The sequence below is a fragment of the Panulirus ornatus genome, chromosome 56, assembly GCF_036320965.1.
Source record: "Panulirus ornatus isolate Po-2019 chromosome 56, ASM3632096v1, whole genome shotgun sequence".
In the NCBI taxonomy this organism is placed as follows: domain Eukaryota; kingdom Metazoa; phylum Arthropoda; class Malacostraca; order Decapoda; family Palinuridae; genus Panulirus; species Panulirus ornatus.
Genome location: NC_092279.1, coordinates 19,959,598 through 19,985,023, shown reverse-complemented (window position 1 = coordinate 19,985,023; position 25,426 = coordinate 19,959,598). Strand labels below are relative to the sequence as shown.

Genomic DNA, 25,426 nt, shown 5'->3' with positions numbered 1-25,426 from the left:
AGTTCATTTTGCCACTTCGCTCCCCGCAAGGTCAAACTGATTCCCCTCAGCCTTACACCCATCTCTCGGAATTTCCCACAGTCTTTGACTCGTTTTCTTGAGGACGACCCGGCCGAATTATAATTGCTGGCTACTCCGCTCCTCCAGAGAAGGTTATCGACGACAGACTCATCATGGGAGGCAGGAGAAGGAGAGCAGGGGAATAAGCGAGTTAGGACTCGCGATCACACGTTTGTTGAACCACGGGGCCCAAGGGCTAGAGTTACCGGCGATGTTTTTTCTGTCCTTTGAGATTCAACCCGCAATATCCCTGTGTGGAGTATTTGATCTGCTATTTCCCCCCAAACTAGCAGCCGTAGCTGAGGGTCATCCGGCCTGAGGTAGGGCGAGAGGGTTGATAAAGCGGCGGGAGTGGGAGCGAGTTGTCTCTCCGGCAACTGTGCATGATGATGGGCCTGTCTGGCACCTTCCCAGGGGTCGGCATTGCAGTGGCTCCCAGCTGGAGGACGCTGGAAGCTGTGTTCGGTGATGCGCACTTGTGATCCTCGGGACGTATAACCCAGTTTGATTTATTCCCCAGTCCGGTAAATACAAAAGCTCGCAACTCGCCGCGGTGTGACTGTGGTACTGAAAATTGTCCCCGCCATTCAGGGGAAAAATTGGAGAAAATGGAAAATATCTGGCTACGGGAGGCGATCAGATCGTGCATCCGGCGGCCCCTGGCAAGGAGGCGGTTGTGCATCCCATGCATGGTATTGCGTAATGGCGACTTATCCTACTATGGGACCAGCTGAAGGCCGCCTACTCCCCTACACCGAAGTCGAGTGCCTGGCCCTCCCTGACCTATATAGCGGCGCCCTTGATGACGTAGTATATGTGCGACCTAGTAGGAGTTACTCTTTCCAGGGGGGGAAAAAAGGCGTAAATAAACATATGGGGTCTTAACAGTATTATACATATATGAAGGATTTATTTATACAATGGGTACAAAAATAATCTCCGATCACGTCTGTCCCCCCCAAAAAAAAAAGATATGTGTCAAGTTTAACTTTACCTCGATTCGCACGTGAACGAGGATACTGAAGAATTTGTACTATTTCTCTCCTTATAACAGTCATTGCATGTTGTGTTTAGTAAGCTTTTTGATTTTTCAGTGAATTAAGTGAATTATGTGTTTCAGGAAGACTTAACGGTCACCCATGAGTACCACCGCCACAGTAAGCAACAGTTAATTCGTTTTAGATCGCTGGAATATTCTCGGTGGGGGTGGGTGGAGGGGGAGGTGGTGTGCGGGTGGGAAGGGTGTGTGTGCGCGGGCGCGTGCCTGTTTATGGGTGTGGGCTAGTGTGTGTGTGTATGTGTGTGTCCTATGTGTACACGTACATGGCTTGTATGAGTATGTACGTGAGTGGACTGGGGCGAGTGCATGGTAAAGAGGAAGGAATCCGAGTACATTCTGCGAAGGGGGGTTTGTTTGTTTACCCTCAACTATTCCAGGTAATTTGTGTACTCAACGTTTGCGTCAAATATGTCCTGTGGCACGTGTCTGACTGTATGTATGTGTATGTGTATACCTTATAGTACCGATACATCTTTTTTTTAAAGGTCCTCCCCATGTGTCTGCTTGTAAATATGAATGGTCGTGTCTGATAATACACACAGGTGCGTCTAGACGTAAGGGTATGCATACGTCTTGTAAATAAACGTCTGTGGTTAAAGCATGCATGCGTACACGTATGTATGTGTGTGTGTGTGTGTGTTTGCCAGCAGATAAGCCTGGTCTTTGGCCTCATGAAGGCGTACATCTCTCCAGAAAGAGGCGATCGTAAAATTAAACCAGTCGCGGTCTATGTTCTAATGTGTGATAAGTTTCACACTGAAATACATATGTGATTCATAATCCCATATATTTCCCGTTGACTTGAAATGTTAACTATACTTCTTCTTCCCCCAATGTAAATATACTTCTTCCCCCTCCATATACCACTGGTTATCAATAACAGGTCTCAGTATACTGCATAGCAATACTTAATGAGGGAACAAGATGATAATCACCACAGCACCGTCAGTGACTTGCGGCAGACGAACAATACGAGACGATAGACATGACGTGTGATGACGCGAACAACCTGAATCACATAAGTAAGCAGGGGCCAAACATGGAACACTGTCATTCAGTCTTATAGTCCTCGACGCCCAGGATGCTCAAGATGAGGAACTCAGCTCTGGTTCTCGCTCTCTTGGCCTTTGTGCCCGGCTTGGGCGCCTGCGTCCAATTCCAGACCTTCTCGAACACGCCGTCCTCGCCCATGGACAACCTCGAGCACCTGGTCAGGTTACTGCAGAAGGAGGTGACCGACATCAGGAAGGAGGTTCACACGCGGATGGACACGATGAAGTACGAGCTGACGTGCGAGATCCGTAACATAAAGGAGGCCTTGACGAAGGAGAGGGAGGAGATGAGCGCCAAGGTGGACCAGGTTGCCCTCGAGATGACCGACTTCAAGAAGAAGCTCAAGAGGGGACTGCGGCGGGTCGGCACGCAGAACGACGACATCAAGGGCGAGCTGAGATCGCAGAAGGCCGAGCTCTTCGCCGTCAGGAACAGCGTTTATGACGCCCGAGAGGAGGTGTTGGACAAGGGTAACCTGATCCTACGTAAGGTAAATGCCACTAACGGGACGCTCGTGTGCCACGTTAGCGACCTGCGTAATAAGCTGTACAAAATCAACAACAACCTGGCGTTCATCTCGGAGGAGCACAAGAAGATGATGGACGTGGTCTCGAGGAGGTTCAGTCAGCCGAGAACCTACAACAGCGAGGACTACGGCGAGAGGCTTCTGCCCGGCTGTACCTACACCCCGCTCGACACGCACGAACTCGGACTGGATGCCCTCAACAGGACCTATCTCAATGACTCGCTCCCGGGGCTGCCAAGAGGGGTGGACGGAGACAAAACCTGGGGGAGCGAGGACATCTCCCCAGAGGACACCCTCCTGCCCACCATGCCCGAGGACTGCAACGACGACAGGAAGAAGTATCTCGAGTACCCGCCGATGCCCCGAGACTGCAAGGACGTGTTCGACCTGGGCTTCATGGAAGACGGGGTGTACCGCATCCAGCCGCCGGGCCTGTCCTCGAGGGAGGTCTTCTGCGACCACCACACGGCCGGGGGCGGCTGGACAGTGATGGTGGCCCGCCGTAAGCTGCCAAGACACATCTCCTTCAACCGCTCCTGGCACGAGTACGAGGTGGGCTTCGGGGAACCCAACAAGGAATATTGGATAGGTCAGTCTGGCAGTCCGATCGCTTTTTGGTTTTCGATGTGTGCGTATGTGTGTGTGTGTGTGTGTGTGTGTGTGTGTGTGCGTATGTGTGTGTGTGTGTGTGTGTGTGTGTGTGTGTGTGTGTGTGTGTGTGTGTGTGGATGTGTGTATAGACAAGTGTAAGTTAGTCACATCTACATAATCCTAATTTACAATATGTATCTTTACATATGCACTAGTAATGATTTGTCTACCTATGGGTCTTAATTCTCATGAGTGTTTGTGTGTGCCTAAGAGCAACAATTAAGCGAGTACACTCGATCCGCGCTACTGCTGCAGTAAGAGTGTGGGCGGGTGTGATCTCGCCAACGCCACTACCACACTAAGGAGGTCAAATTGGCCAGATGTTGTTGACCTTTAAGTCTACGAGGAGAGTGCACTCTGTCCTGCCTCTGCTACCAGTTCACCAAGTCAGTTGGGGGAGGAGGAGGAGGGTATCTATTGATGATGATTGTCTTGTGTGTTGTTTTGCTGTTTGAACCACGCACTTCTTTCTCCTTCTAGGGAGGAGAGATGGAGGGGGATGTGTAAAGGTATGCTGACAAATATGTAGATAGATGAACACCAAAGTCTGGACGAACATACAAATCCATGAACAAAGGAGAAGACAGAGGAATGCAGACAAATTGACACACACACACACACACACTATATATATATATATATATATATATATATATATATATATATATATATATATATATATATATATATATATATATATATATATATATATATTCCTATGAGTCCACGGGGAAAATGAAACACGATAAGTTCCCAAGTGCACTTTCGTGTAATAATCACGTCATCAGGGGAGACACAAGAGAGAAATACAACAGTCAGCTCATATATATATATATATATATATATTTTTTTTTTTTCATACTATTCACTATTTCCCGCGATATATTAAACCTAGATGTTTCTAAGAACATCATGAAAACCTTGGGAAAAAATAATTCTTGTTTGGTAATCGATATAATTCTACTTTTAGATTCACCAGTTGAAAGGCCTGTGGACTTTTATCTTTATATAAAAGATAGGTGTAATAATGTATACTTCTGGGCAATCTGTTATGCTTCTCTATCTCGACCTTACACTAGAATAATCAAAATTATGTATGCTTATGTTTTTTTTTCTACTACGGTCATTGATAGTTATGAAAATTAACCTAAGTTCGGCGAAACATGTAAAATACAAAGGCCATCGTAACTGGCCGGCAGAAGAAACGAAGTTCAATCTCAGGTGGGTTCCTTGCGTTTAAAAGCAGAATCAGCCAAGGAATTTAACTATGTATGACATTTTGTACGAGGTGAGGTGCCTGAGGATTGGCGGAATGCATGTATAGTACCACCGTATAAAGGCAAAGGGGGGGGGGGGGATAAACGTGAATGTTCAAACTACAGAGGTATAGGGGTTGTTGAATGTACCTGATAAGTTGTATGGGAGGGTACTGATGATAGGGTGAAGTTATGCACAGGGCATCAGATTGAGCAGGAGCAGTGTGGTTTCAGAAGTGGTTAAGGGATGTGTGTATAAGTTGTTTGCTCTGAAGAATGTATGTGAGAAATATATAAAGAAACAGATGAATTTGTACGTGGCATTTATGGATCAGGAAGAAGCAAATGTTAGGAAAGCTGCTAGTGAGAAGTTTTTCACAAGTGTGTAAGGCATGTTTACGAGAAGGAAGAGAGGAGAGTGAATTGTTACAAGCGAAGGTTCGTCTGTGGCAGGAATGTGTGCTGTCACCGTGGTTGTTTAATTTGTTTATAGTTGGGGTGGTGAGGAAGGTAAATGCGAGTCTCGGAGGGAGGGAAGAGTCTGTGGGGGACGAGAGGGCCTGGGAACGCAGTCAGTTGTTGGTTGCTGATGATACAGCACTGGTGGTAGATTCGTGTGAGAAACTGCAGAAATTGGTGGCTCGGTTTGGAAGGGTGTATAAAAGAGGAACTTCAGAGTAAATGTGAGTAAAGGCAAAGTTATTAGGTTCAGCAGGGTAGAGGGACAGTTTAGTTACGGTGTGAGCTTGAATGGAGAAAACCTGGAGGAAGTGAGGTGTTTTAGATATCTGGGAGTGGACATGGCAGCAATTGGAAACATGGAAGCAGATGTGAATAATAGGGTGCGTTAGGGATCGAAAGTTCTGGGAGCGCTGAAGAATGTGTGGAAGGAGATAACTTTACCTGGGTATGTTTGAAGGTGTAGTAGTCCCAACAATATCTTACAGCTGCGAGGCATGGGCTGTAGATGAGCCAGTGAGGAGATAGGTGGATGTGTTGGAAATGAAATGTTTGAGGACAGTATGTGGGGGTGAGGTGGTTTGATCGAGTAAGTAATGAAAGAATGAAAAACAAGTGCGGTAATAAAAAGAGCTTGGTTGCGAGAACGAAAGAGGGTGTTGAAATGGTTAAGACATATGGAGAGAATGAGTGAGGAAGGTTGACAAAAAGGGGATATATGTGTCAGAAGTGGAGGGAACAAGGAGAAATGGGAGACCAAATTGGAGATGGAAGGTTGGAGCGATTGAGATTCTGAGCGATCGGGGCCTGAACGCATTTGCTGGAGGGTGAAAAGCGTTCATGAGATAGAGTAAACTGGAACGATGTTGTATAGTGAAGTCGACGTGCTATCAGTGGACTGAAGCTTCCGGGGTAAACCGTGGGAATGCCTCCGGGGCCTGGTTGTGGGTAGGGAGGTGTGGTTTTGGTGCATTACGGACGACAGCTTGAGAATGGATGTGAGCGGATACGGCCTTTCTTCGTCTGTTCCTGGCGCTAATACGGGAAACGGCGATCAGGTATGAAAAGCATAAAAAAGAAAGGAATTCTAAAATACTGACTGATATTCCCTTCTGCTGGAACGTATTTCTAGTTCCATACATAACTACAGAGAACACGGGATGTGGTACCTAACGGTGCGGTGCGTACCTCCTGACCCCACTGATGGTGGACGAGCTAGGGAACCATATGTTGTTCTTATCTCTAAAACAAAACGAACTCGATGAAGGGGATATGAGAGGGACGTGTGTAGAGTGAGACGAGTCACGTAACCGAATTAGAAATGTCTGTGAAGGACAGACTGGGGTTTATAACAAAAGTCAAGAAATATGTGTGTGTGGGTGTGTGTGTGTGAGGGATATATATGGTGGTGTCTGGTGTCAGACTCAGGTTGTGTTGGCACGGATCCCTGGAAGATGGCTGGCTTTGGTGGCCGTCGTCTTGGTAGAGGCGGTGGGAATGGATGGTCGTGGTGGTGTCGTCTATAATAACATATGAACTAAGTGGGAGAAGCCATCTGTCTGCTTGCCTCTGTGTCTTTTACAAGTCTATGAAGCAAACCTCTATCCCATAAGAAATATAAAGTCCGCATCCCGTATGACAAAGTATTTTATCAACTTGTTTCAGCGGTATTTTGCGAAATATTCACAGGTTGGCTAAAGTAAAGACAGAACACTATCTAAAAACATTGAATGCATGAATTACGTAGATCAAAGACGATATAGCAACATAACGTTCAACTGAAAATCATATATTTCTTTTATACTCTTAGATCACCTAAATGTTACTTTCTCTCCTGGTTTTAACGAAACCTGTTTACACTATCCAACGGCTTAATGCTCTAGTATAAAGTGTACATTTGCAAAGTGTGGTTGTTGTGAATGTTAACACGCTTGTGATCTTGAGATCTGATCCTCTACAATAAGTGTAAGGTGCAAGATCCCATCATCCCTCTCCAAATAGCGTTACTGCAGTCAGTCCAACATCCTCTTCATATGTTGTTATATAATGTAACAGGAGTTATCAAGTGTGCCTCCAGAGTAAGAGCTTGCCGGAGGGAACACTTGTAAAAGTTCCTGTCTTGCACTTGTTGGTCTCACGAGAGCTGGATAACATCAACTGCCAAGTGGGCAAATTGAGGCTCCTCTCGAGATAAACTGGTCGTTACATTATCATCATTACTTACGACCATCATTCACCATTTCCCATCGTTCAATAAGGTGCAGTTCCCATTGGTTATATCATAGTATCATGAAATAATGCAGAACAAAATAAAAAAAATAAATAGTAAGTCGGCAAACAGAATAAAACCCTTTATCATAACTTAATAAAAGTATTTGATTAACAAAGTGAAATAATTCTCTATGTCTTCCGAAGTAATGAAATATAAAATCAATTAAAAATCTACCTTAACTGAATACAGATTGAAAGTTAAAAAACAAGTAGACATATTTCTTCAACACGGGAAATTCAAACCTCTCTTATGAAAATCGTGGTTGGTAAAGGGAAGCCGCTGGTATGCTTTGCTGAGCTCTGGTATGTGCGGTGTGTGTGTGTGTGTGTGTGTGTGTGCATAGTTGTGTAGACATGATGGTATAGTGTGGGGTCAGGCTTAGGGAGAGGGGGGGAAGGTAAGAGATGTGAAGTAAGAAATTGTTTAAAAAAAACTTGTTTAACTCAGGTACACTCCATCAGTCTAGCTTCGTCAGCTAGAATTTCACTTTGTATTACATTTTGTATAACAATTTGACGAATAAAGTATCTTATCTTATCTTTCTCATTATATATATATATATATATATATATATATATATATATATATATATATATATATATATATATATCATTAAACAATTTTCATTTCTCAGCGTTAACCACAATAGCCTAAATGCTTCCATGACTTGCTTAGTTTCCCATTATAGTGTTCAATGTATGATCGAGTCCAGTCCGATACCGTATCACTGCGTTGATGTTTACATTTACCTAACACTTGATACATGAGCTATAGTCTCTTGATATTTAACCCTAAGAAGATTTCTTTACTTTATTGGAAGTAAACAAAAATAATAGGACAATTACTTCTATTTTATCTTATATTTTTCAAAGGTATATATATATGCATCGGGTATATATATATTTTTTTCAACTGCGCATCATTAAATTGATTTGTAAAGATGTGATTTACAACAGTTCCCCCTGAAGGGATTTATAAGATTATTGTCCCGAACTGTGTGGTCGGCGATGTGTTACCAGCTACCCGTGGCAGCAGTGTTGTTGTAGAATGGTCATATATATATATATATATGAATATATGACCCTAATGGGTCTGGTCAAAGACTAGGTCATCATATTATGTGGCCAATCAATACACCACTCCTGCTAAGCCCTGGCTAGAGAAGCATATAGCTGGCGACAGTTCACGACTATAATGAAACACGTAACTTTTATGCAAAGTAAAATGGGCAATTAGTGTCGTAAAACGTTTATATAGTAGCAGTGCCTGTGTCGTACAATAATGAAACGGCTCCACGAATATAATGGCAGTTACACATAGTCTTATGTGTTATTCATGAAATATAATTTGCATGTCATACGATCGTTAAGGTATTGGGAAAGCGTTCAATTATTATAATCGGTAGGCAGGGGGATATATATATATATATATATATATATATATATATATATATATATATATATATATATATATATATATATATCACAGTTCCTGTGTAAGTGAATCAAAAGTTTTGAACAATTTTAAGTCCTAAAAGATAAAAAATAATGAAAAACAACAAAGAATAGCCCTGTGTGAGAGTGGTTGAACGAGCAGTGACGACAAGGCTGGACTGTGGAAGCCGCAGTGCGCCAAATGAGAGCGTATGAAGAAGCATAAAGCTATAACTGTGCAACTTGTTACCGAGTCTGTTCCATTCGTCCACAGTGGTGTGAGGACGTGTAAGGGGTGGGTCTATGTATCTTCACAAGTTATCAACTTGGAAATCAGGTTTCGAGCTCTGTGCTGTTTTATATTGCACCTATGTAGCAGTATACTCAGTGTAGGGTCATGAGAATTTGAGTAAAATCAAAGACGTTTTGGGTCATGAGAATTTAAGTCATTTGAGTAAAATCTAAAATGTTTTGCTTTAAATCTGAGGGGCACTGAGAGAGGGATTGAGATCGGCCAGAGGATACAAGCACATGAGACGGTTATGTTCACTGGCTATGCGAAGCGTAAGGTATGGGTGGAAATTTGACAAAGGTATCCAGTCTATGTACACCAGCTCTGTCTACAGCTAAATGTCATCATCATGCCGGTCTTCATACCCTACATCATAACATACAAAGAAAAAAAGAAAACGTAAATTGATATATATATATATATATATAAATATATATATATATATATATATATATATATATATATATATATATATATATATATATATATATATATATATATATTTGCCAGTAATAATGACTCGATGTGAAGGAATTTAGTACAGCATATGCTGTATCGTATGTATCCACTATCATCAGATATTTGTATCTGAGGTAGTTTTTAGAGAATGGGGAAAAAACTATTTTTTCGGATATTCTTTTATCTGAGATGGGTTTTTTTATATAATGAAAAAAAAAAGCTACTTTTTTCGCTAAAGGTAGCGCAGTTTTCAAATCGGTTTCTGTACAATTGATTTACGAAACAGTTGTTAATTCATAATCCTTAGCGAGAATTGTATTTCAGCTCTCTTTAGAATTTATTTGAAAAGTTTATAAAAGCGAATCAGTGTGTCTGTGTCAGCACTCTACGAACACACCTCCACAAACAAGCGCTACACCATCAACAAACACACTCTCAACGACCACGAACAAATACATGAAAACACACGCATACACACACACACTGCGTTATGGCTCCCAGTCTTTCCTCACAGCAATTACTGCACCATATCCTCCCCTCACCACCACTGTAGTCCTACCATGACCTCTCCTCGTTCAGTGTCACCGCACAGTCCTCTCCTACCGACTGTAAGTCCTACCAGTGTCCTATTCTCATCACAACCGCAGCCCAACCGTGTCCTCTCACCATCGCCACTGTACCCTATTCTCTCCTCACCATCGTCAGTAATCGCACTGTTCTACACCCTCTCACACCGTCACTGCGCCTCGTCCTCTCCTGACGCGGCTGCTTCTGCCTCCACCTACAGGACTGAAGGCGCTGCACGCCCTCACCAGCGGACGACCCCACCAGCTGCGAGCCGACATGGAAGACTGGGAGGGCAACACCGCCTGGGCATCGTACTCATTCTTCGCGTCAGTATCCTCAGTTTTACCCTCCCTGGTTCTCCCCCATCCATCACGTCAATATCCTCAGTTTTGTCTCTCTGATTCTCACCCTTCCACCACGTCAGTATCCTCAGTTTTGCTCCCCTGGTTATCATCCTTCCACCACGTCAGTATCCTCAGTTTTGTTCCCCTGGTTCTCATCCTTCCACCACGTCAGTATCCTCAGTTTTGTTCCCCTGGTTCTCATCCTTCCACCACGTCAGTATCCTCACCTTCGTCTCTGTGGCTTTCCCTCTTCCATCCTATCAGTCCATCCTCAGATTCATCTGCCACTCACATCGTGTCAGTATTTCCTTCACTCTCTCTCTCGTCCTATTGAGTTTACACCTCCTGCTCAGTTTATCTACCCTGCCCATTGTTTTCTGACGTCGCTTTCTCACGATTTAGTCCCCTCATATCGTTTTTTTAAGGTACACCACCATTATATTAATTTCATACCTCATCCCTACCATGATTATAGCGGGTTTACGTACAGCATTAGCTCTTCCCGTCTGTCCCTTCAGTTCATATTTTCATCCTTCCTTCTGCGCATCAATAGTTCCACGAGCTTTCCCGTATCATACAGGAACTCCACAGCTTTCCCTCTGTCTCTCTATTTCTCCCAAACATTACTGTCCTCCAGATATCACCCTCGAGTCTCCAGGTCACTTCTCCGTTCTCAACTATTTACATTTCTACTCTCTCTCCCTCGTCCTCCCCTCTTTCTCTCTCTCTTTCTTCACATTAAGCATTGTGTTCCAGGACTCTTCCATCATCACAGATGGTCTCAAAAGGACCCAGTGGTCTGTTACTGTTTGCGTTCGTTTTGTATTCCTTTGTGAGTCTTTCTAGGCAATGAGCATCTCGGTCATTGTTGTTACAGAGTCAACATCCACTTCCTCTTGGGCTAGTTTCTTGCTTTGTCTTACTCTTCAATGTTGGTGCAGTGTGTCTTATTGACATTGTATGACTTTAATAGCTGCAGTCTCTAGGACTTTATTTGCAATTCTATTATATATATATATATATATATATATATATATATATATATATATATATATATATATATATATTTTGTCTCAGAGACCATCTTCAGGCAAGTTGGTACATCATGTTGTAACAAAGGTTTGTTGAATACTACAATACCACACATCTCTCTATATGTGCAGGATTCATTCAGAAAATATACCTCCTCAACGTCACAGATAATAACGATTCTCAGTCTGATCACGATATATCAACAAAAGTCTTTTAAGAACGACAGTAGTTCAATCTCTTCAACTCTTCCAGACCTACACATAACAACAATCTCCATTTCATCCCTATTATAAGCAATTGTTATCACATGTAATCGTCGTTTCTGATGTAACTGTTGTCTTGGGGTTTTTGCAGCGTGGCGGGTCCTGAGGACAAGTACCGACTGAGGATCTCCGGATACACGGGCACGGCAGGGGACAGCATGAGGCACTCCCACCTCCAGATGTTCTCCACCGTCGACCAGGACAACGACCAGGAGAACTGTGAGTACACACACACGGGGGGCGGGCAAGGAAGGATGCAACACACAAAGGTAATAGAGAGATGAAGGGCATAAAGGTATAAGAAACAGGAAAATGATATAGACCGACAGGGACAGAGAATGATATAGATAGATAGACAGAGAGGTGTAATACTATGGATTTCCAATTATAATTCGGGTTGGTTGGGCTTTTGGCCTACCAACTGCCATGGTCATTGAGGCCGTCAATGTATAATATCTAATATACGCCTCGTACTTAAAACACCTGTTGGTGATGATCATTCCTTTGCATGACAGCAAAATACAACTACTCATGAGGCTGAAGTTGACGGGTGTAGTTCTCATTCTTGCTTCTCCCACGTACTTAACTGAAGTTTCACTCTCTGGATTTCCTTGAATTAAATTCCCTTGAACTAAAGGATATACCCCTGTGGTGATAATCTCACATTTTTCTATTGTTTTCCATGTCTACTGGAATATTTTTTTTTTTTTTTTAAATGTTCTTTCCATACCATCCTGGACTAAAAGGGTTTCCAGCTGGGCATTACCCATTTCCCACATTTTTCCTTCTCCTTTATGGCTGCTGAAATTTCAGTATCTCCCTCCAGCGTATCACCTCCGACTAAGGGTTCTTCCTGGTGTGGCTCCTGCAGGGGGTAGCTGTGCCCGGGGACGCGGCGGCGGCGGCTGGTGGTGGGGCCGCTGCGCGTGCACACAGCCCACAGGACAGTACCGCCGCGGACGCTACCAGGGGCCCGAGCGAGGCATCACCTGGTGGCACTGGAAGGACTCCAACTACTCCCTGAAGACGCTCCTCATCAAGATCAGGCCGCTGGAGTGATGGAGTAGCGACGACAAGCCACAGGAGTGATCAAGCCGTAGAGAGAGAGAGAGAGAGAGAGAGGGAAAGAGAGAGAGAGAGTCTCATCCAGTCGACCGTTCCATGAAGATTCTTCCTACAAACATAGACTGGTACATCCCATAATAATAATAGTAATAATACGATAATCATAATAATAATAACTAATAATATCAATGCATAATACCCATCTATTAACGATATATGTATATATATATTTTTTTAAGACATGGCATAGAATAACACGGTGTTGTAAGCTCTGATACCCTTTGTGTGTAACAGAGCCAGCGAATCAATGTGACACTGCCTATAACAATCGTTCACGGTAAGAAAAAGAAAAAAAAAAATAAGAAAAAACTACATATAAAAACTCGTATCATTCAATGCCATGTGTTGAAAAAAAAAAATTGATTAAGACATTTTGCTCTTCTTGATGAGATAAAAACAACTTCACGATAAATACAGCTTCATTTGTTCTAGTCTGGGCTTTAAAAAAAAAAAAACAAGCAAACAAACAGAAAAAAGTAGAATCATATTTTCACTCCGCTAATGATTGTGGTTTGTCGTCGGCGTATAGCTTCGGAAACACTTCGGGCTTCCATGTGTCCTCTCACGAACAAGTCCTGGCGACTTTTGGTCTATAGTCTCTCTCCGGGACTTGGGCGACGTTGGGTGTCCTCAACCATATTCATTTACTACTAAAGTGTTCATTATTTGATAGGTCGATCTAAAGGTACATATATATATATATGTGTGTGTAAAAAAAAAAAAAGAGATAATATTATAAAAGCCTTTGGGTCTTCGCTGTAAGTGCGAGAGTTAGGATGAGGATAATATCATTACGACTTGGTTGGAAGCAGCTGCTTGAGAATAGTCGCCTCGTTCTGCAGCAGCGCCTCTTCCTTACTCTAAGGATATCAGTATGCAAATTGAGTATATATAAACAAGTATATATATATATATATATATATATATATATATATATATATATATATATATATATACACCACGACCCTCTATACAGCACCATCATCGTCTGTGTTCATATCAATAATTTTTCATTTAAATGTCTTGAATGATGATATATTTCCCACATGGTAGCTTAAAACATTTATATGCACAGTTAATTATAATATACCTCAAGAACACGCTTAGCACAGTAAGTGTCTTGGATCTGCAGCAATATCAAAGGAGATCACTTTAAGATCAAGCGAATTTCACGAGACATCAGCAGGCCAGGCATGAAATACAAGCCTGGGTTACGTCTCCGCCAGGTGGCGCGCTTGGTACCAGCTGGGTCAAATGAAAACAGGTCAGCTCTGGTACGAACCGAAAAGAAAAAAAAAATAGGGACAAGATGCCCCGGTTTCTCTGTATGAGGGCTGATAAGAAAATTGTCTCATACGGTGAGACATATAAAAGTCCACTGTACCAAGTTTCTTTATTAAATAAGATCTGAATTCTGGTCTTAGATGAGAAATAGGGGGTCTCTCTCATACTAGCCAGAAAGCTTGGTAGTTCAGGTTCTAACTGAGAAAATATTTGGGACTAATATTAATACAAAAAACCTGGTCTCAACGAGAAAAAAGTGATCGGTGTTCAGTGAGAAGCAGGTGTCTGCGGTAGTAACACCTTAAGGGGTAGTATTATGCCAGCAGATTCAGGAATGGCAACACACATGGTATGAGGAGAAACTATATCAATAATTGATCCAACTTCTGACGTTATAGGTGTTCTTCACAGAGCATCTTCCTGGCTCTTGTGTGGATAGTTTCACACGATTAATTCAACAGGAGCTCTTGGTAGGTTTAAGACTTGGAACTAGTTGTAACTAACTTTACAAAAATAAAACACACACACACTTAAGAGATAAACTGACACCTGTATGCTGTTGCACTTGACAGATAAAACGACTCAGGAAGTTATAGTTTTAGGTACGTTGTTCTGGAGACATTCATTTCGAAAGGCTTGTGATGTCTAAGACGGGAGTTGTGATACTGAAGGTTGAGGGGCCTGTGACGCTGAAGGGCTGTGATGTCAGTGGTGAAAGAGGTCAGACCGTTGGTTTGACAACACAGATTAAAAAGTCTGACATGTTAGAATGTCGAGAATTGTGATATTAGAGGTTAAAAAGGTAAAAGGACGTTCCTTGTGAGGGATGCGGAGTGTCTGAAGGCTGTGATGTTGGGAGGTTAAGGGCTTTAGGGAAGTGGGGCGAGTTACGGTAAATGATCAAGATACTAGGATACCTAAGGGACTGGGATCTTCGAAGTTATACACAACAGGGATGAAGTGCTAAAGTTTGGGGAACTGGAGATGGCAAGGCTGGGAAACGCGAGTTAAGGAATGGCATGTCTTATGGAGCTGAGATGTCATACGGGATGAAGTTGTTGTTGAGTTCGGAGCCTAAGGGGTCGAAATGCTCGAGGGATGTGAAGTTCAAAAAGTAATAAGGCTTCGTAAGTTCATTAAGGGGCTTTTGAGATACTGAAGGGCTCTGAAACTTGAGGGTAATGGGCTTTCGGGGTTTTTGATGTTGGAGAGTTAAAAAAAGACTAGGACGAGGGTTTAAGGGGTGTGTGTGGTGGTTAAAGGTATGGAAGATGATCAAAATAGGCTTTGGAAAAGGTGGGTCTGGCACTTCAGAATAAACGCGTTGAAGGGGCTTACAGAGAATGTAACGGTGGGGATCACGACTTGTTAAACAAGCGAATTAAATGACCGCAAGTTGAATCAAGAAACGATGGACCTTTCACAAGATGGTTAATCATCGAGTAAGTTCGTTTTTCCTTTACACATGATCGGAATGGACATCTTAGGTTGGGTTCTCTCTCATTCACACAACATAACATTGGACATTTATATAAGTCGGGTTCTCTTTTCCATCCAGCACAAACAGCTATGGAAATAGGTAGGTTTCTCGCTCCTTCACACGTAATGGAGACGTGCAAATGTTGTCAGACGCAGGATAAAACATGGTAGTTTTGCGTCTCCAATGGTCGGTGAAGCTGGAGCAACGCACATAAACACGATGTCGATAGGCTTTTAAGTTTTAAAAGCTGCGAGGGAGCTTCATAACAGGCGGTTCATTCATGTTCGGTCTTGGAATTTTGCAAAAAAAAAAAAAAAAAAATTAGTCTGCATCACTTTCTTTTTTCACTCTCATACGTATCATTTCGATCATCTACTAAAGAATCTCGTAGTCTTTCTTGAACAAATCCTCTAGGAATACTCTGAATCACAGTAAAATCACATAATAATAATAATAATAATAATAATAATAATATAAGCATTACTTTCTTTTGAATCACAGTAAAATCACATGCAAATAATAATAATAATAATAATAATAATAATAATAATAATAATAATAATAATAATATCATAAGCATTACTTTCTTTTGAATCACAGTAAAATCACACGCAAATAATAATAATAATAATAATAATAATAATAATAATAAATATAATAAAGATAATAATAGTAATAAGCATTACATAAAGTTAAGCTGTATGTAAACTACATTGGAGATGGCTAAACTGGATATGTGTAGCTTCTAAACAATGTTTAGCTTAGTTGTAAAAAAGGCGGCAACAAACTACAATTTCAAACGAACTAGCGCTTATATCACTAAGATTTTTTTTTTTCTCTGAAAAATGGCTCTGTTTCACCAACAACTCCTAAGAAAACTAAAACTGGTACATGTACGTGTTAGCTGATAGTTCCTAACAGGTGTTTGACTAATACAATCACGTTATTTGTAGGCTAATATATGTGTTTGTGTAGAATAACGCGCAAAATCTCTCTTAATGGACACAGTAAATATTCGTCAGGGAATTATAAGATCAATAATCATGTGACATTCAGTTAACAAAAAGGATTCATCAGGGAAATATAAGATCAATAATCTTGGGACATTCAGTTAACAAAAAGGATTCATCAGGGAATTATAAGATCAATAATCATGGGACATTCAGTTAACAAAAAGGATTCATCAGGGAATTATAAGATCAATAATCTTGGGACATTCAGTTAACAAAAAGGATTCATCAGGGAATTATAAGATCAATAATCTTGGGACATTCAGTTAACAAAAAGGATTCATCAGGGAATTATAAGATCAATAATCATGGGACATTCAGTTAACAAAAAGGATTCATCAGGGAATTATAAGATCAATAATCATAGGACATTCAGTTATCATTTAGCTATCTTCATGACCATCGCGGCAGGAGGGACTTTGATAAATCAACACTGGGCGTGTAGGCTGTTTTGTCTTGACGCGATGTGGAAATTTTGATCCACCATGGGAATCGTTGTGGTTTTGACCTCTCATTTCAAGCAAAAAGTTACATTCAGTCATTTTAAACGTTCACAACTACTTTGAGAACTCAAAATTGACACCAAATTACCTGCATGAGTAGCCACTGCTTAGGTGCTATGATTTTCAATGAAGTAAAACTCTTAAAGAATAAATTGTCCTTTCCGTAATGCGAGATATAACTGAAAACATTGGAGGAACTAGAGGGTGCTGTCAATACATGGCAGCTGGACGTTGTTACATAAGCTGTCGTATGAGGTTGATTTTGTAAACCCTTCAGTAACTTATTTCAAATCGAGGTCGATTGGTACTGGGATTCCCTTTATCAGAGTTATTTTCTACTTAATGAATAATGAAATATTTATTACTATTTAGAGGAACTCGGTCAAGTAAGATTTTTTTTTTTTATCTTAAAACGAGGGGGACAAATACTGTATAACCGTAAACAGGAACTCTGTTATGTAAGAATCTTTTCACTTAATGTATGGTGAAACTGAGAAATGTTGATAACATTAATATAAGGATTCCCTTACGTAAGAATTATTTTTTACTGATTGTAAGGAGGCTGAGAAATATCTTTAAATATATATCTTTCTTTCTTTCATACTATTCGCCATTTCCCGCATTAGCGAGGTTGCGTTAAGAACAAAGGACTGGACCTTTGAGGGAATATCCTCAAATATATATATATATATATATATATATATATATATATATATATATATATATATATATATATATATATATATATATATATATATGGGCTCCGTTATATAAGATTTTTTTCTTACTCTGTACGGAAACACTGAGAAATATGTATTACTATATATATATGTGTGCGTGTGTGTGTCTGTCTGTAACAATATAATACCATGTGTTGATATAACCGTAGGCTACGACACTGTCGATTGGAGAGTATCGACTGTAAATGAATTACATTATCCTCTGTGCTTTTGTATGATACCGCTACACACTTCTCTGATTGCCCGTCATCTTAAGAGGAAAGACTGTGTTCTACGGTCATTAACTTGAGCGATGAAAACCGTCTCGCTGTGTCTGTCTGGTCACCGTAACTGTAGCGTCTGGCGGACGTGGCCAAACTGGCTGTAATTTCGGTGATGGATCTGGGAGTTCGGGTTGCGGCCCAATTCTCCGACGGTCGACATCCAAAAGAGCAATACATTAAAAAAAAAAAAAGCAACAGAGATGCAAAGACTTAAAGGTACGATGTATAACGTCTACATGCAAAGAATTACTGACATGATATGATAATTTTGTTCATTGCGTCTGAGGATCAGCCTATTCTTGCGCTTGAATCAAAACTACGCTTGCTTTTTTTTTCCGGATGGAGTACCGTGATATCCTAACTTTCGACCCTTGTAGCTAAAATGTTTCACTTGACGGTAAGAAAAAAAAAAAAAATATCCCGTCCTCCCTTTCCTTCTCAGAGAGAACGAGAACATATACTTAAGAGAGGCCAGTTAATATCTACCAATCACTTGAGAATCGGGTTCCCGACCTACAAGTACAGCCTTACTGTAGTAACGGTGTGTTGGTGTTCGATACGGTATAAACCGAACGTGAAAACTTAAATTGGTGACTACTAGGAACGCTTAGCCACTTTGTCGGGTTACAAAATCAATCGGAGAAATAATGCTGGAACCGGACCGAGTTGTCTGCTATGCAAAGGTCAAAAGGTGTGCCTGCAAACATACATCATGTCTTTGTATACACTCCTGTTTCCTTAAAAGTACAAGATATATGATTAATATTATAGAGCAATACTAATGTTAATACTGAGTTACCATATCACGTGAATTATATTTTATTCTCATAATCTTTTAAAAACACATGATGAGCTTTTCTGAGAGAGTATCATTGTATTCGTAGAACATTTAACATTAGTTTACTTATAAAGTCTTCACACGTAATGCGCTTGTAGATAGACTGAAACCGAACATCACGAGCCAAATGCCGAGGCCGAGCGAAGTTCGTTCTCTACCAAACATGAATTTTCAATCTGTATACAGCTTATATGGCGCGTTTGTCGGCGGAAGGCCTACCCGATGTGTTTTGCAGTTTAACGAGTTCCCTGATATTAAACAAAGTTTAAGTGAAAGTTGTCAGTGTTTGCTTGTCACTCAAAACAGAAGCATTATTTTCAGTGTGGTTCGTCACACAACGTACACCCTTTTAAGGGTTGATCACGTCGCTTTAGTTAACCGACTGAAAGTTTAGGGAGGTATTTATAGTGCTTAAGTGAACCGACTGAAGTTAGGGAGGTGGGGCGTAGAGGTTATGAACTGGTAGATTCACAAAGGAAACATGTCTTTGCGAGGACAAAGATACCTGCTTTACTTCCTATCCACCCCAACTCTCACTTCAGTGCTTGGTAACTGTAATATTTACATATGTACATTCAGGAATACCCTACTACCGCTACAGGTGTCAGTTAAATCCACGTTCTGAGCAATATTCTGAAAACTATCAAACAGGCCCGCTTGCTGGCACGTCCTGCGACCGCTGATTCCTAGAACAGTGCTGTACTAGGATAGTGGTCGCCCCAACTTGGCGTCATAGTTCCTGGGGGAGTAGAGTGGTGCTAGCCAGGGTGCTTTGAGGACAAGGTCTGGTTAAGGTAGGAGTTTCTTGTAGGGTTTAAGCGAGGGGTTCTATTCGCCTCTTAGATGTGTAAATTCCGTTTATTTCGATCGTTTTTACCATGGGATACTACTTAGGCGGTAACACAAAAGCTCCATGTCTTTCACAGTGCAGAATGGTCAACCTGTGTTTGGGTATCCAAATGATTATAATTATCGTCGCAAAATCCTAATCAACCCGTTGTATTTATGTTTACCCGTAGGCCCAAACCACAACTAGGCCTTAAAAAAAAATTGCATTTCTCTTTTATAATAGTTGGATGAAATGAATTCAGAAACCATCTCCGTTTTGGTTAGGTCTTGACATTACTGTTACAAGTATGGTGAAAAGACTACTTAAACCAGCTGTTAATTACACTGTATTGATAACACTGGATTGTAGATACGTATATGTGTTTGTTAGTGTAGTGGCCCCTAAAATGTAAGTGAATTGTCATTTTTTATGTCTTTAACCAACATATGATTCCCCCATGTTCTGCATGAATATATATATGCATTAAGGATGATCAACTAGCCCTTTTAATGTCTGGAGACTCTCAGCCAGAATGGCACAAACGCGTGTCATGCAAAGTACAAACGGCAGTGGTTTGGGTAACCTCGGCCGCGATTGTGATGTCTTCAAACATCCCAAGAATAGCGTAAGTTTAGGTTATAACTTATAACTATATGATGAAGGGGGCGCGAAAGGGATGGATTCTGGTGACTGGTGACAACGGAGGATGTGAAGATGTTCGCGGTGACATCAAGTGATGGTGAGAGTTGTTGATGTTCGCACAGTGATATGGTGAGAGGGAGGTGTGGTGTTGACATGATGATCAGTTATGGTGTCTGCTAGTTGCTTGAGACGGCGATTGTGAGTGATGGTGGTGGTGCGCGCGAGTGGCCACGTTGATGAAGGACTCTGATAGGTGATGATAAATGGTATACTAGGGTTGACAGGTGGACCAGAGGACAGGTCTACATGTAGAATGATAAGTACGATACGTATCTACAGGCAGAGTAGATGACCTCACTGTAGGATGTTAAAGTGTCGACAAGTAAGGCAGAGGACCTATCTGTATGATGACAAGTAAGATAGGTGTGTCGACAGTTAGGGCAAAGGACCTAACTTCCTGTAGGAGGTTAAGTATAAGTGTCAGACTTGTGCGACAGAGGACATACCTGTAGGATAATAAGTAGGATTTGTATCGACAGGTAGAGCAGGATTTATGATGTTATAGCGGAGGACCTGAGGACCTACTTGGAGGATAAATGTCGACAAGTAAACCAGACGACTTAAAGGAAAGACGACGTGTCGACAGACACACAGAGGGGATATAGGTGATGCCGAGTGTTAACGAGTAAATCCAGAGGGCCGATTGGAGTACTTGACATACAGTGTCAGGTGAACTGCAGGATCTAGTGATGACAGTTAGACCAGAGGACAATGGCAGCAGTGAGAAGAGTCGACAGGTGGACAAGATGACTTTTAGAGATGGAAAAAACAGAACCTACACGAGTGATGACAGAGGACCTTAGGATATGGCGACGGGTGATAATTCATATTCAAGCGAACTAGCAGATGTGTGTGTGTGTGTGTGTGACAAGTGTCGATAGGTAATTCAGAGGACCTGTGAACAAGAACGCCAAGTTTCCAGTTCCTGGCGAACACACACACGTATTTACTGCCAAAGTTAATGCAAGTCTTTAACACTGCCAATTTCTAGTGAGACCTGCCCAGGACTGGAGGAGTCGTAGAACTTTAGAGCCTTTTAGCCTAAGTAGACGTTAGTGAGGCTATAGCCAATGCGGCATTACGTTCGCAGCCTCATTCTTGTCGTGTGTCTCTACGTGTCAACGTCTGTGTTACCATGTAGAGCCGTATGTTCCCCACCCTCACAATCACCCCCAGAATATCGTAGTCTCGTAGCTGCCCCGTGTAGGAGGCGAGCGCGACCGCACCCTTCACGCTCCAAGCAAACATATCGTGTCTCATCTCCCAGTATATATATATATCGCCCCCCCAAAACATCCTGCCCAGATTCCACACGAAGGCATGAGGATTAAATGTCATCACAGACCACAACTTATATTTAGACGGTAACGCTGCGGAAGAGGAAGAGAGTCAAGGGTACATGTGGACTGTGTTCATCAAACATGACTTCACCACAACCTACACACACACACACACAGTGGGGCCGCGATATGAAAAACCCATCTGTCAGTATCTGTGATGGAAAGCTTTTCACCGACCCACATCTTTATGCTTGGACGTGGAACATCGGAGTACGTTAGTGTTCAGCAAAGAACAACCACATGCAGTTTACTTTCTTGTCTTTCATCGTGTGTGCCGCTGGTTGTAAAACAATGTTGCTCGTTCATAAAAAAAAAAAAAGATCCTTTCTGTTACACGCTTGCAGATGTTTTCCCTCAGCATTGTAGGGGGAAGCGACAGGCAGGAGACTGACGATTTCCTGAAATTCGCTAAATCCGCCGTATTTCCTCGAACGTAAATCTAAATAAACACACGCACACGAACACACACAAAAAAGTCCTTTCGACACCTCTTTGGTCCACGCTTCCCGCTACCAACATTCACGCTCACTAAACCTGTTCTGCGGGGTGGGGTGCTGTGGTGGTGTCTTCGAGTTGAAAAGCCTTGCTTTGTATAAAGACTCTAATAAGGTATTTCCTTTCTCATGACAGCCTTAACAGATAAGAGACGAACGTGTGTATGTCATATCACGCGCTGTAATAGAAACCGGTACCACGCCTCATACGTGTCTCCGATATAATACAGCGTCGAGGCAGCTATGACGTAGGCTTAACGTTATCATCACCGGATCATGACAGCTTAGCGTAAAAAGACTTAAGCTTAATCTCACTTCTTCTCCCTCCCCCACCCCCCCTAGCTAGAGTAAAGCTTTTAATCTCACTTTTCTCCCACCATCCCAACTAGAATAGAGCTTAGTCTCACTTCTCTCCCCCACACCAACTAAAGTTTAATCTGACTTTTCTCCCCCCCCCCCCCGAGTAAAGTTTAGTCTCACTTCTTTCCCCTCCTCCCAACTGAAGTAAAGCTTAGTCTCACTTCTTTCCCCTCCTCCCAACTAAAGTTAAGCTTAGTCTCACTTCTTTCCCCTCCTCCCAACTAAAGTTAAGCTTAGTCTCACTTCTTTCCCCTCCTCCCAACTAAAGTAAAGCTTAGTCTCACTTCTTTCCCCTCCTCCCAACTAAAGTAAAGCTTAGTCTCACTTCTTTCCCCTCCTCCCAACTAAAGTAAAGCTTAGTCTCACTTCTTTCCCCTCCTCCCAACTAAAGTTAAGCTTAGTCTCACTTCTTTCCCCTCCTCCCAACTAAAGTAAAGCTTAGTCTCACTTCTTTCCCCTCCTCCCAACTAAAGTTAAGCTTAGTCTCACTTCTTTCCCCTCCTCCCAACTAAAGTTAAGCTTAGTCTCACTTCTTTCCCCTCCTCCCAACTAAAGTAAAGCTTAGTCTCACTTCTTTCCCCTCCTCCCAACTAAAGTAAAGCTTAGTCTCACTTCTTTCCCCTCCTCCCAACTAAAGTTAAGCTTAGTCTCACTTCTTTCCCCTCCTCCCAACTAAAGTAAAGCTTAGTCTCACTTCTTTCCCCTCCTCCCAACTAAAGTTAAGCTTAGTCTCACTTCTTTCCCCTCCTCCCAACTAAAGTTAAGCTTAGTCTCACTTCTTTCCCCTCCTCCCAACTAAAGTAAAGCTTAGTCTCACTTCTTTCCCCTCCTCCCAACTAAAGTTAAGCTTAGTCTCACTTCTTTCCCCTCCTCCCTGCTAGAGTAAAGCTTAATCTTATTTCTAACCCTCCCCCCCACCAACCATCAGAGTAACGATCATTGAACCATTTTCTTCGTTTTTACTTGATATACGTATCTTCCTACCTGTGTTAATAGTACGGGGAGGGAGTTCTACACTCGTAGTGCCCCACTTGTATATGTGTGTGTGCTTGTGATGTACGTGTGTGTGTGTGTACATGAAGGGATGGGTGGTTGAAGCTCGGGGCCGCTTGGACAATATAAACAAGACTTCCCTTTTTGTGTGTGCGTCGGTTTATTGCCCCAACGGCGCGTCCCTTGCCGCTGAGTTCTCGTGAAGGTTAGATCATTAGGGATACCCACGCAACCGTCGCGTTACCTCGAAAGGCTAAAAAAAAAAAAACCCTCACATCTATAGAACTACCTTTTCACTTCGCCGTAACTACACGACGTCTCCTCCTGCTCTTCTTCCTCCCACCCACCGCTCCCGCATCTCAGTGCAGCCACCTTAACTAGTTCCTCTGTAGAGATTAAAAGGAAAAAAAAAAAAACGAAAATATGAAAGCAACATGTGAATGTAGCAGCTTCGTAGCAATTTTCTGCGTTTACAATTTTTCTCGGACGGAGAACTGTCTTCCTAATGTTTACCATAGAAACACCACCCTTTCCTCCTCGAGGCCTGTTAGGTAAAGATTATAAATATATATATATATATATATATTTATCTGTCCTTTTAGAATAGTTCTCGACACTGCTGTATTGTAATTCTCAAATTCATCTGAAAGATGTTAACAAGACCTTCCCTCAAGGTCTTATTAGATATATGTTTATATTTTTTCCCAGTAGTATAGTAGTATATATTGTTCCACTGATACAGTTTAAAATCTGATAAAAAAAAATAATAATATATATATATATCTACTTCAAGGATCTCCAATCTTGGTATTTTTCGGCTATTTTGAACTGTTGTCTCTGCCACCCGTGTTGTTTGATCATGCAATTCCTCCAGCCAGCCGTGCGCTGGACTGAGAAGGCTTGAACATGTCTCTTCCTCCTCAGAGGAACTTGCTTTACTCCATGATGATGTGGAGACTGTAATGATACGCTCGTGAACTAGCGTAGGCTTCTAGACCACTAGCCTGCCTCCCATTAGTTGTGAGTACAGCAGCTTCAGCATATATATATATATATATATATATATATATATATATATATATATATATATATATATATATATATATATATATATATATACATACATATATATATATATATCATCTCCCTCCAGTCATGGTGATGCAATCAATAAATAACCTTCCTTATACTACGCTCTATAGACGAGTAGAATTCGAAAAGTTCCTAATGTTACACATCCATTCAAAAAAAAAAAATTATATATGTAATGCAGATGTTTATGGCGTCTATATTTTGTGCTTGTGTGTTGCTTACGCTTAAGTAAATCTGATAAAAGTTTGATATCTTTTATTACCCTAAAAAAAAGTCCTTTTATTTCTTAGCATTATTTTACGCTAGAGTCTTAAAGAATGTCATTATCAACCACCATAAACATTAACAAACATGTCCGTCATGGCATGACAGCACTGATGGTAAAGCGCTAACTAGAGTTCACACTACAGTGGCCGAATGACACTGACCCACATGATGGCCAGCAGCACCAGCCAGCCCTCACCATCTGATGTGGGCCAGCGGCCGTCGGAAAGATGTGTTGGTGATTGTGCGTGCACAAATGTGGGATCTGGAAGGGAAATCTTTGGGTATGATGGAGAGAAACGTCTGCCCCTGGGTTCACAATACTTTCTCTGAGCAGACGCAGAGTAAACTAGTTTGTGCGACAGTATGAGTGAGGAGTGTC

The 25,426-nt window shown here is 41.7% G+C and overlaps 1 protein-coding gene across 2 annotated transcripts; it reads left to right on the top strand.

The window, feature by feature from the left end:
• Window positions 1–494: 494 nt before the first annotated feature.
• LOC139765988 (angiopoietin-2-like) lies at window positions 495–25,026 on the top strand. Of its 2 annotated transcripts, none has more exons than XM_071694023.1 (5): window positions 495–584; window positions 2,004–3,288; window positions 10,309–10,414; window positions 11,819–11,946; window positions 12,599–25,026. In XM_071694023.1, the coding sequence occupies exons 2-5, from the start codon at window positions 2,202–2,204 to the stop codon at window positions 12,784–12,786; spliced, it is 1,509 nt and encodes a 502-aa protein (XP_071550124.1). In that variant the 5' UTR covers window positions 495–584; window positions 2,004–2,201; the 3' UTR covers window positions 12,787–25,026. The 2 variants fall into 2 exon arrangements, with proteins under 2 accessions (XP_071550124.1, XP_071550123.1); XM_071694022.1 differs by having other exon boundaries at window positions 12,554–25,026.
• The last annotated feature ends 400 nt before the right edge of the window (window positions 25,027–25,426 follow it).